Source organism: Euprymna scolopes, chromosome 12 (genome assembly GCF_053919585.1).
Source record: "Euprymna scolopes isolate OS-2025 chromosome 12, ASM5391958v1, whole genome shotgun sequence".
Taxonomy (NCBI): domain Eukaryota; kingdom Metazoa; phylum Mollusca; class Cephalopoda; order Sepiida; family Sepiolidae; genus Euprymna; species Euprymna scolopes.
In genome coordinates, this window is record NC_136493.1 from 82,544,876 (window position 1) to 82,558,788 (window position 13,913).

Here is a 13,913-nt window from a genome sequence, read left to right on the forward strand (position 1 = left end):
TATATATATATATATATATATATATATATATATATATATATATATATATATATATATATATATATATATATAGCAAGTAATGGTCCCATCATTGATTGGAGACCATTGCAATAAATGCATCGAAATTATCAACTGTCTTGTTAAGACCTTCCTTTCTCTGCCAGTTTTGTTTTAATGTGCCTTTTTTTCTTTACTTCACACTCTTTTGCTTGTGAGGAGTGGAAACAACACTCAAAACAAAGACGACAGAAAAGATACAAAAGCAGTTGGGTGCTGTTTGATTAGAATTGACAATCAAATATTTGATTTTTTATTTATTCTCCAATTTAGATGAAAACATTCATGAAACGGTGTTTTATTTATTTAGATGTTCACATGATCAACGGATCTATAAAAGCAGCATCGACCAACAGACAAATGTTTGAAATAGTTTTCATGGAACTCATCATCACTATTATCTCGTCTTCAGAACAAATTTAGTTGACAAAATCAAACATCCACAGTACAAACTACATATCCACAACGTAATAATAACTATCGCTAACAAATTAATGTCTAATGCAGAATACACGAACACGATCAGCAGAGCATGTATCAACAAGACGTCCATAACACGGATCAAGACAAGTTGCCCATGAACGAACAACGCTTTTATAGAACCACGAAATCTTATTATTTCTCATCATCATTATCATCATCATCATGACGATAATGCAAAATAATGTTTAAAAAATGTTACAATTATTTCTTTTTTAAAAATAATCGCTTCAGACAAGACATGAAGTCACTTGATCTAAGTAGCTTAAAAATAAATTTAAAAATAACAAACACCACTTTTAGACCAAAACCTAGCTAACTGTAAGTGTTAGATGGATAGATTCCAACCCAGAAAACAACATTTCTTCACCCTATGTGAGAAAAATTGCTGACGGAATGTGAGGACTAAAGGACAACATTTTAAAAAAGCGAGTGTTACGAGTGTGCTGAAAGTAAACTAAAATTCCTAAACTTTAATATTATTTAACTTATTTTAAATGAAATGAATAATCTTTTTCCATTGAAACAATTCTACTTTTCTTTTAATAAAGTTTTTTTTTTCATCTTCAGAACAAGTGAGGCTTGTGAACGTGAAGTCGGACAAAGATTCTCAACATACTGAAAATAAAACTTTCTACAAACGGGTTTATGCTGGCAGTCTCAAATTTGATGGCCGTTTCCTTCGAGCATGCGCCAATTACGGATGCTTTATGACCCTCAATACAACAGAAGCCAAATATCACGATATGCCAGATACTTTCAGGGTGAGTACAAATCATATGCGATCCATTACATTCACTTCTATACTTTGAAGAAAGGTATGAACCCTAACCCTTCTTTTTAGCATAAAGTTAAATAGCAATTTCTCTTCAGTTATTCACAACAGTTATTGCGTTTGAGTATTATGCTAGATATTACTTGTTGGTAATATGCTTTTATGGTTGAGTTGCCAGGTGCGGCATGTTAATAGAAATAATTGACAGGGTATGTCCTTTGACCCATATAAAAAAATAGATGCTGATTGGTTATCTCTGTTATGTAATGCATAAAATATTAAATGTGTTTGAAAAGAAATTGGTTGACAAAGTTGCCTCCTCTTTATTAACCAAATTTTTTTTTCTCACACATACGAAACCACGGCAAAATAACAAAAAAAGAATCAGCTTCAAGAATACGAAACCATCTATAGAGCCAGTAATTTTTCTCCTTTCTTTTCCAGGCTACACCGACCAAAACTCAAGATGAGAACAATAGTCCGATGAAAACAAGTAATACTAACAATCAGCGCTCATCTAAAAAATTCAGAACTGTAACTCTAATCTGTTTCAAAATGAATTTAAAATATCTTTATTATACTCATAAAACTCTTCACACTTCATGAATATTATCAAGAAAAAAAAATTACTTGAGAATAAATGACGTCATAAAGGATAAATGGTAAATTTTGACAACTACCATTTCTTTCTTTATGATGTTGTTATTCTATTATATAAAGGGTAGTTGTCGGTGTGTATGTTCAACTAAAACTGTAAAACTATAAAACAAACATCCACAATGTTGGTATTTTCTTGATCAATATTCTTAATGAATACTATCTAAAATTTAGAAAAAAAATATCCATTTATTTACCTAAATTGGTGCCGATTTCATCAGGGATGTGAATGAGTGGATCTATTTTCCATTTCAAGTACTAATAAAAGGAAAATAAATGAGATTTATTTATTTATTTATAAAGGAGTCACCACTTATCAAGGCCTGGAGGCCACTCGAGGATAAGAGTTAATGAGTGTACGGTAGTTAATGAGACAACATCACAGTAATCATTAGTAGTGTTATTCATTTTAAATCCAGATGTGAAAATTCATTCATATTATAATTCAGCAATGTTCAGCATAATAGTCATTCATGAATGAAAATATATAAAAATATGTTTGTCTGTCTGGCTCCGTTTTTTTTTTTTTTAATTACATTTCCTCCAAGATGCAAGGTCACAGACTGGTAGTAAAAATAGCTGCTAAAGGGTCAAAAATGAAAAAAAATTGGAACTATATAGGCGAAAGTCGACTAAACATGTTATTTCTACGCATGAACAAAAATACTATACGTTAAAGTCAGTTAATTTTTAACTATTTTTTATCGATCTGACGATAGCTCAAATGTGCAGGCTTTGTATTTATTATTATAAAGTCAATTCTCTATCGATTATTATATATTATATTGTACCTAATATATAGTAGTGATTTCAAAAGTTAATAAAAATATGACTTGGGTGCCATCAGCTAGAATCGAAACAAAAACATAACACTCCAGCCTTAGTCATTGACGCCTGGCGCCCAGCTAGTAATATGCATATATAACAAATGTTAACAGAACGGTTTATGAGTGATCTAGTATATGTTAAAGAATATATATATATATATATATTGTTATACTGTTGTTATAGGATGCTAGTTCTTGTTGACAAACAGTTCTGGATAACTCCTCTAGTATTAATTAAATTGTAGTGTCATAAATTTCATCCAATGATTTTCAAACTCAGTAAACTTATTTCTTCAATTGCCATTTTCCAAAGAGATAATGGGTTAGTATTTGTTATATATGTTATTAAATATTTGCGAAAGCTTTTGGAATTTCCAAATATCTATGGAACGATGTTGTAAAATCATAATAGACGCTTGCTTTCCCACATATTCCTCCTCTTTCTCTAGCCCCTCTCTCTTTTCACCTCTTTTTCTCCCGTATCTTTTTCCCCTCTCCCCCTCTTTCTTTCCACCTCTCTCTTTTCATCTATCTCTCCCCCCCCCCACTCTCTCTTACCCCTCTCTCTCTTACCCCCTCTCTCTTTCCTTCTCCCTCTCTTTCTGGAAATTTCCAAAAGTGTTCATAAATATATAATATTTATGAAAACATTTGGAAATATTTGATATCATAAATAGGCCTTTCTGTTCATCTCTCTCTCTCTCTCTCTCTCTCTCTCTCTCTCTCTCTCTCTCTCTAAATTATTTACATCATTCCATTCCTCTTTCATCATTAACAATTTATTTACTCTTCCTCCCACGAACTAAAACATCCATGTATAGATGAAAAGTGTGAACGATGTCAAGCAAGCAGAACTACACTATCAAAATATTATTCACGTGTAGAATCATAATTTTATGATTTAAATAATGAAAAATATTTGACGTCTTTCTGATTCTTATCTAAAAAGGTTGATTTTCAAGTCAATTTGTAAAAAAATGTGTTCAATTGTTTCATTTATTTTTATAACATGCTTTGTGGGTCTTCAGATACAATCACGTGTTAAGCAAGTTATTTGCAATGCAAACAATAGTTTCTCCCCCACTCGAACGGTTAGATTTCGGAATTTCATTACTATTTTCTGCTTCCCTAACTGCACTAAATTTCAGAACTTTAAATATAATGTGAACAGATAACAGACATGCCATTGCTCAACTTCCCACAGTCATCTGTTCGACATGTGCATTTAAATGGATTGGTATTTGGGGAAAAAAAACCGTCACATATAGAATTCGTCACTTTATTTTCTCCTCCTCACAATTTTCTCTCTCAACGTCCAGTACGCATCTCTCCCCCTCACCTCTGCCAACAGGCTTTTTTTATTTTAAAAAACTGACTGCATTTCATTTGCATATGTGTGCGGTGGGTGGTGTGATCTTGTACGATTCCACGAGACCACACCTTATAAAGCCACCGCCACCATCTTTAATCTCTCTCTCTCTCTCTCTCTCTCTCTCTCTCTCTCTCTCTCTCAGATCCCACCTGAAGGTAAGTCGTACAGCCACACAAAACACACACGTGGGCGCTTGCTTCTTTGACTATTACATTAAACTCTACATGATCCCAAATAGTAGCACCTTACATTTTAAGAGGCAATATGCTGTTTAAGGTGAAAAAAAGTAAAAAAACAAAAAGAAGTATAATTGAAGTGCTGAAAAGATATATGGTCTTTAAACTACACTCGCTAGTAATGTCTGAATCTGGGAGCTTTTGGGTGTTTGAGATTACCTCTTTGTCCACTCTCACCCAGATTATTAATATATTTTCTATCCATTCATAACACATGAAGCTTACAAAACAAATGAATCTACAAGCTGTTCATATAGAAACCATGTGCATCTTGAGTGTAAACTGACCTAACAAGGGTCGATATGTCGTAATATCCAACAACCAAAAAGCATAAAGTTTGCATATATAAAATTCTTTCATTATTATACTATTGTGGTAATTGTTTTGCTATTTTCAAAGAATTATTTTGTTATATTAAGCTTATTGACTAATATAGTCATATTATTGCATTGTCATATTTCCATGATATATACTTTTTTTCTTGTGAATATTGTGTACGTAAAATATGTTGGCCTCAGTAAGAATAACTGATTTCTTCTCTCCATAGGTTTTTCTACGACCTTTCTCTTTGCTGACCCCAGACTACCAACAGATTGCACAGGTTTACTGCCTTATGTTTGGTTTCGTCCAGCATGAAATACTTGCAAAGAAGCTTATAGCGTTCATCAATCTTTTGCAAACTTGGGTAAGAGCTCAAATACCAAATCAATTGGTCATATAAAATAATAATAATATTAACATGATTCATGATTGTTGAGCTGTTCATTAAATTGATCTGTGTTAAAGATGAACTAAATAGATTCATTACACTGTCTTACTATTCACTTATCCAGTTGTAATATTTATATTGAATGGCATTCATGCAGATTAGATGAGGATGAATATTGGATGTGTCAGGAAATAAATTGATCTGTGAAATCAGCACAATGGAATAAGTCCCAACTCCAAGACAGCAGAAAACAGTGCTAAGCTAAAATAGGTTCTGGATATAAAATTCTTCCTGTTACTTCTGGTTTGGGTTAAAAAAAAAAAAAAAGTTTACAATACAAAAGAAAAATATGCAAACATTTTTTTTTTTTTTGAAGAATTAATATTTTAAATATTTTCTTTTTTTACAAAAATAATTTAAGAAATTTCATTATTAAAATATTTAATGAAATTGAGTTTGTTTAGTTTTGGAAATATTCGGTTGGTGCGAAAATAATATCGTTTTTCCTCTATAAATTTAACATAAAAACGGCATTATTTTTGCACCAACCTAATATAAGATAAAAAAAAAAAACATTTCATCATAAAATTACTTAATGGAATCAAGTTTTGTTTTGTAAATATATGATTAAAAAAATTTCATTTTTTTTTTTACAAAAATAATTATTTGCTGAGGTTATTTGAAATTATTTCGAAAATATGAAAAAAAAAATTTTAAGAATAAAAATATTTAATGATTTTGAATACTTTTCTTTTTTATTGCATAAAAAATTATTTTTAACCAAAAACGGAAGTAACAGGAAATATTTTATATCCAGAACCTATTTTGGCCTAATACCATTTTCTGCTGACTTTGAAACGAAATTTATTCCGTTATGCTTTGAAGTGACATGAAAAAATAGACCAACTAATTCAGCATGTATAATGTAAAAAATGAATTGCGTAATCAACTTCTGATATTTTGAAAAGCATCGAAGAAGCAAGACATCTCTGGCTGTGACAGATTGGTTAATTAGATAAATATACAAGTTTGCACATTTAAATTTGAGGTATTTTCGAATACCAGAACAATAGACAAACAATCACACTCCAAGGACAATGGCAACCATTAGCCTCCTGTTTTTGAAGGGTCAAAGATGACGCAATAATGAGTTGATACCTATGAAAAAAAAAAAAAAAAAAAAAAGTCCAATGTGAACAAGTTCTAATTGAATCGTCCCCCTAAGTAATCCAAGTTACAAAATTCCCACTGTTTACTATGCTAAAATCACAATGACTAATGTATACCTATTAACCCTTATCCTCGAGTGGCCTCTGGGCCTTGATAAGTGGTGACACCCTTGTAAAAAAAAAAATTGTGGTTTCGGGTCAAAGGTCAATTTATAAGACAAAGAAACAGGTCATAATGGAGTTAACAAAAGTCTGAGAGTCGGAAGTGAATGAATGGAATGTTTCAATCGTGTATTCCACAGTTTTGAGTTACGGAGGTTTTCGCTTGAAGATGGCATCTCTCTTTTGAGCCCATGGAGCCAAAAGAGATGCCGCAACTGTAAAATGTAATATGAATGCGGAGAATTTGGCATTGCAACTCCAATCACCACGGTGTCAATGACTTTGAAAATGTAAAAAGGTACGAATGTTTATTGTTGTTTAAAGTTTGTGGACTGGAGTTAGCAGCCCGTTTTGAAAGAAGTGCCTCATCCTCATAATTGTTATTGTATATGTTTACACATGCACACGCGTGTATTGATACATTGATATGCAGTTTGTTAGGTGGATGTTTACTTACTATCGTAATCACAATGAAGTATGTTCTTTATTCATACATTTAAAGACACGCATCAGTGACTGATTATAAGAAAAGTTGTATGTGTGTTCAGCTCGAGAAGAATAGAACAAAAGGACAAAGTCAGGGTTGGAGAGAGATGGATGAAGAGAGGTAGGGAGATAGAAGTTTTAATACAGATAGATTACACTTGTCCCGAGCAACGCCAGGTAGCCCTGCTAGTTTATCATAATTCAAAATGTTGTCAACCCACAATTCGTTTTAGCTCTGACTTCTAAGGGGCAAACGATAATGGTATTTTTTCTCACTATTTTCCATTGCGACATGACAAAAAAAATGCTTTAATGTATCTTTATTATTTACGTCTTTTCATGGTTCAACTCCTCAGCTGCCTCAAAAAGTACAATTTCAAGTGAAAAACCTCAGTTTTTTAATGTCTGTGTTGACTGTCTTGAAAAGGATGAAAATCGAAAATTACAAATTCAACGAAAGCAGTAAGTTCTTCAATAAAATTCTTTTCTTTCTTTTTTTTCATTTGTAAAGAAGATGTGGATCCTAAATTTCCAGCTTTGTTGTCAAAAACTAAAGGTTATGTAAGCTTCTTTCTGCTAACTCACTCCTGAAATATTTCTCCCCTTTTATGTATCCGTCGTCAGACCACTGTTAAAGTGTGGTGTCCAGGTCTCTTCCACAAATCTAATGTGTGGTATCCATCATCTGTGAAGAGTTCAAAGGCTATTTTTTTTATTTTTTTTTTACACAGTGATCACCACTTATCAAGGGCCGGAAGCCACTCAGGGATAAGGGTTATTGCAAGTACATTACGTTAGTGTGGAGATTTGATGAAGTGTTTACTTAAGGGGGCGGTTCATTAGGAATTTGTTAACATTGGACTTGAAGACATCCAAGTTGTAGTCCGGTGGGAAGCAGGCAGACGGAACAGAGTTCCACAGGCGTGCAGTTCTAAGAAAGAAGCTTTGTTCATGGAATCCGCGTTTTGATTTAGGCACAGATATAGAGTGGGGGAAATTTTTCACATTGGATTCAGCTAGACGGGTGTTTTTCGTGAAAGACTGGCGAGGGGGGACCAGAGATTGGAGTTCAGATGAGCACCTGCCATGGAAATAACGATAGGCTCACAACATCTCTTCTTGGGAGAGAGGTTGCAGGGTAGAGAAAAGGGCATCCCCCACTAAGCTACGAAGTCTATTTTGTACTCTGTCAAGGCAGGATAGGCTATTTATTAGAATTGTGCAGAGTCTATGAGATCTGCTTTATGAAAACCAACTCAAAAAGCTTAACCTTTTTCACCTTTCACAACGATTACGTAATGACCTGATTTTAGCCTACAACCTTCTCAATGGCCATTATGATATACCTCAGGACTTTTTATTTATTCTTGCACCAGAAAGAGGTCTATGCAGAAACTATTTCACTGCTGATTTCAATTGAACTGAAGGCGGGATATTACCAAAAAGGTTGCAAGGACACAACTGGTTACAAGAAAGTTCTAGTGGTTATAATGTGTATTTGGGTGTACGGTTATGATTAGGTTAAAAAAAAATGGAGACATATCCAAACAATGTTTTCGTTGCTAAAAAAAAGTTCACTCAGTGGGCCGATGTGTTGCCGTCCATGGAAGATCTTCATCAAATGGTTGATGTGCCGCTATTCTCAGAGAGGGTGTAGAGAGAAAGAGAAAAAAAACAAAGCAATAGAAATGTCTCTCGTTATAGTAGAGAAATATGTAACAAGAAGCGACATTGACTGTTTAAACGGATATATTTCAAAACAATGTCAAAATCAAAGTCAGGCAGTGACACAATCAACAGAATGATCAAAAAATAATTGTTAATAAAAAAAGGGAAGTGAAAAAAAAACAAAGTTTTAGTGATAGCTGACATTTAATTTCCCTTCCCGTTTCTTTTCACACTTAATCTTTTTCTCTTTTTACTCTTGGATTTTTTATATCGACGCATTCAGTCTTTTTAAGTGTTCTTTTTTTTTAATGTTGAGATATATCTTTACTGTTTTGAGTTAATTTTTAGTTACAACTTTTCTAGGGAGTTTTCGTGCATCTCCAGATATTGTAGAGATTCTTCATCGGTACCTCTTTGGTGGATTCTCAGCCAAACTACTCCGAATTCAGAAACGAACTCCTCCACTTTCATGGACAAACTGTGGAAAAGTAGCTCTGCACTGCTATTTATACTGAGAGTGTGGTCGAGTAGCAGTACGATTTCCCTTTTAGTCAACCAATAATTGATGCCACATTGATTCTTGCTGAAAAATGATTGGTCAACAGACCACTGGCCTGACTCAAGCTTTCCAAGGACAAATATGAGTCCACATCTAAGCTCATTAGCCGAGGTCAATGAATAAACTCTTTTGAGTTGACAATTTCTTTTGTAATCAAGCAAAATCTCAAAGTGAATTAACATTTCTCCTTTTGCATAGAAATAAATCTTTAATAATAAACTGAAAATAAATCTTCAACTAAAACAATTACTTATTTGTCATTTTCGCCGGGTCTGTGCGTCCATTCTATTATGCAACCAACCACATACATATACACTTGTATAATATCTACTAGTGGATGTATCTAATGTAATCAGGGCCCATACATAATGTAGCAATTAGCGGATGGCTCAGTTGGTATAGAAGTTGAATCTCTCAGAACTAGCTACACTGATGAGGCACCAGGGTTCCATCCAAGCAACAGCGTTACAGGCTACTTTTTCAATCAGAATCCTTCGACTTTAAATAGACTTCCAAGTGAAGTAATAAATGCACCAACAACAATTCAAGGACAGGTGCTAGACTATTGTGTCACCTTCTGTGTAAATTTTTATCGCCCTTTCCCTACATGGCATTTGAAGCACGATTGTTTTAATTTGTGCCAATAAATTGAATTCAATTGAATTGTTGATCAACGTCTTTTGTTAGCATTGCATATATTTTGCTAATGATGAAGATGATGTTGCACAAACTTTTAATTAACATAAGATACAATTAACAAGATAGTAAAAAGGGTGTGAGAAATACCAAAGGTTTTAAGTATTTGAGCAAAAGGAGAGAGAAAGGGGGATATTTTGAAATAGAAGTTAAGCAGTTTGTGAGTATTATTGGGCAGCTTCAAATACCTGTATGAAGGGCTGTGTCTTTAAGTGAAAGGTTCTCATACTTTATGAGATGGTCGTTTGTAAAAGTGACCAACATATACGACAACGTAATAGCAAAATGTTTAAAATGTATTGTTATGAAAGAAGGCTGTAATTGGCATGTGTACATTCTCATAAGAAACTGAATTGAATGAATAAATCTGAGCTTGATCAATTTTTGATGCCTTTAAATGCAGTTGTGCATTAAGTAGTTTGTTTGATGCATCCAGTAGGGATGAAAATATCTTCAACTCATTCCTGTATGTAACCACCGATGATTCATGATGAAGCTGCATTAGTGTTGGTATCATTGTTGGTTCCTGTTTGATTTGCGCCAACTGGTAATTTATTACAAAACAGTTTGAGTGTTGCATCATCTTTGGCTTCTATTTGATTTCTGATGAAGATTCTTTTTAAAAATGTTCAGACAAACAATAACTGCAAGGGAAACTAATAACTAATCAAATGATGAATTCAAATGAAACGATCATATTTCCCAACCTGAAAGAATAAATCCAAATAAGTAACAAATATTTACAAATCAAAATGTTCATGGTTTATATGCATTGAAAAACATAAATTCCATTGTTTCCTTAAGTTGTAAGTAAATTCGAACATGTTTTACAATAGACAACAAACCAAAAAAGAATCCAAGAAAAAAATATAGCAAATAAATGTTACCAAAAGCAAGATAAATTATTCTTCTACCTATTTGAATAAGTTTTTTTTTTTTTGGGGGGGGGTAACTTATTTTAAAGATTTTATTTACTTCGAAACACAAATAGTGCCAAGTGCTTATGTTAGAGTGACAACAAAGTGGACTTTTGAAAGATTATTGAATACTTGTGTTTTAAAGAGTAACTTACCTTGACTTTGGTAATATTTATTTGTTATATTTTTGTTTCTTGACCATTTCTTTGGTTTGTAGTCTTATAGTAAAAAATAAATGCCCACAAATTCATATGCGTAATTTGCAATTAATTCTAATTAATGAGCAGTAAATATCTCTTGATTATTAATTTCTTGTGACCAGAAGTGACACTTATCATCAGAGTTAGAAAAACAGAAAGAGGATACTATAGATGAATGCCTTAATCCATGAGCTACAAATATAAAACCATCTTTGTGTGTTCTTATGCTTAAAGGAATGCGCAGTGAGAATGAACCTACAAATTTGCCAAAAAGATAAAAAAAAAATTATCCCTCTTTTCTGCTGAAACATGTGATCTTTTCAATCAACATGTTCACCTTAACACAATACTCAACTGCTGATTAGAAAGAGTATGTGGCTCACAGAACAGGACAACTTTTCAATATGTTATTATTAGAGCTATGACAACAGCATATTCTTTTCATTGCTTTTACTCTCGAGTATATATCCGACACAGTTAGACACAATTAATCAGCCGAGGATCACATTACTTTACATGAAAACATATAATATATCAATGGATATATACCTGTGAATCAAAACAAGGAAAAGAATATGCTGTTGTTTTAGCCCTAGTTATTATAGTATGGTGAAGAGGATTCTAGATTATATTACCTTGTGAACTACAATTATGTGGTGGAGAGGTCAGCAGCAAGCAACTCATACCTGTAATGGACAAAAATTTGTGAATATCAGAAACACAACTTGCAGATTGATTTAACATATCACAATGCAGAAAAAAAATATCTCCTTGAAAAAGTCTGAGAAAAATACAATTCTCGAAATCTCTAAAAATTTGAGAAAAATATAATTTACTTTTTTTATTTCTTCTTCACTATAAAAAAGATCACTTTTTTTTAGCAATTTATGTAATTTTTATTTATTTTAATTTCTAGACGTTTTATCTTCTCTGTCTATAGGAATTACATTTTGTGATTAACACACTGAAATAACACACATAAGTTATATTGAATGTTCCAGTACACATGTACAGGCAAACACAAAAAAAAGTTTCAGGTTAATTTCTCATTGGGCGCGGCTGCACATGTAGCTGCTAACATAAAAAAATTTTAACAATAAAATGAGCAAAGATTAAAAAAAAAAGAAAACTTAGCAGTTCAATCAGTTAGATTCCTTTTATATCTCCCCAAACAACACCAAGAAATTGGTCCTGCTAGAAATTTTATAAGCGTAATAAACATAGAAAATAACTTAATAAATTCCAACTAGAAACTGTTTATTCAAAAAATTATTTTTTTTTTCATTAAGACATAGGCAGGATGATGATGTCATAATGGACATGGGAGTTGCTTCAGCTGAGAGTCAAGAAGATGTGCTAGTTGCAAGAAAGATGCTAGTTGTAATTTAATCTTTAAAAAGAAATTAAATAACAATAAATAAAGTTAAATGATATTTTTTAAGAATCCTCACTCTTACATATGCAACTAACCTACCATAAATTACAAGAAAAAAAGAGGTGTAGTGTCCCATCAACTATTTACTAATTACTCTCAAGGCTAACAAAAATGGACAGACAAAAAAAGATTTACACAAATTCATATCCTGCTGGGAGAGCTACACTTTTATGAATGAATTTTCACTAATTAAATGATAAACAGCCTCATTGTTATTTTGTTATTACAATTTCATACATAGAAGTATCTCAGAAATAAATATTTTAAATAATGTTTACTTGTGTTAAAACAGGCTGCAGTTAAAATTTATTAAACATTTCGGATTATAAAGTTATTTTGATATATTGGAATTGCAGATAGATTAAGAGATAATAACTAGCTTGTGTGCAAGAAAAGTGAGATAATGGAGATGGACGAGAACTCAGATGTGGAGAAAATATTTATGAATTTGTGAACTTATTGCGGTTGTTGAGAAGTTTTGTTACCTTGGTGATATCATTAGAGCACAGCGAGGAGCTGATGTTAATGTGATTGCAAGAATGGAGTTCAAGAGAACATTTGTCATTACTAACTAGCAGAGCATGTCCACTGTTGATCAAGGAAACAAATCTATGAGTCATTTGTGTATGCAGTGTGATGATGTATGGTAGTGAAAACCTGACCAGTGAGGGTTGAGAATATTTATTGCATGATATGAGAATGATATGAGAATAATACGATGGATGGATGATGTGAGTCTTTGTTGAGGACGCACCCCTATTACCGGGAATAATGACGTCACATCCGTCCATGACGTCTCTTTCTGTGAAGATGAAGCGGTTTACGAGAGAGTCAGACACAGACATATGAAGTGGATGGTCGTTTACAACTAATCTTGCCATGAGCAAAGGTATTGTTCAATTACCTCTTTTATGTATTTTTTGTTAATGCATTTTTATTTAATTGTTACCGTGTCTTTCTCGTCATTTATTCAACCACTGACACCTGTAACCCCTCCTGGGTTAGAACCCCTTTTTATCTAGAAATCTCGGCTCGTGTCGTCTAGTCTTCTCTGAGGGTTGTTGCATTGAAATCCTGTATGCTGAAAGCGAATATCAAAGCCGCAGGCAGGAAGAAAGACAAACTCATGTACTCTAGTCTACAGAGTTAATTTTCACAAACTTATGCACAATTGCTTTTACAAATATCATTCAGTCTTAGTAAGTTTTTCAAAGTCTCAAATCTCTTCACAGACAGCGACAGACGGTTGGATGAGGAGGTAGAGGGACCACGTCTCTATACGGCCTGTTCTTCTCTTCTGGTCTCCGTTCCAATCTGATCTCATCTGACTAATTTTCGCACGACAGTCGTATATATAGTGAGGCATGTGGATGGGGGGGGGGATTTCCCCAGCCAATAAGATTTCGCCACAAAATCGAAAAGCTTCAGGTTTTTTTTCGCGTATGCGATTCCCAAACCTGAGATTTGAATTACTAATTCTCACGACTCGCTAAGGTCAAATGTCAATT

General features: G+C 33.1%; 1 protein-coding gene across 1 annotated transcript in view; it reads left to right on the plus strand.

Annotated features, from left to right (window-relative positions):
* Positions 1–13,913, plus strand: part of LOC145291381 (dynein heavy chain domain-containing protein 1-like) — a 494,383-nt gene that overhangs the window by 181,769 nt on the left and 298,701 nt on the right. The window contains exons 43-45 of the mRNA XM_080137171.1: positions 1,108–1,301; positions 4,952–5,089; positions 7,287–7,392. Of these exons, the coding sequence (XP_079993297.1) occupies positions 1,108–1,301; positions 4,952–5,089; positions 7,287–7,392 (438 nt within the window). The remainder of the gene's footprint in view (positions 1–1,107; positions 1,302–4,951; positions 5,090–7,286; positions 7,393–13,913) is intronic.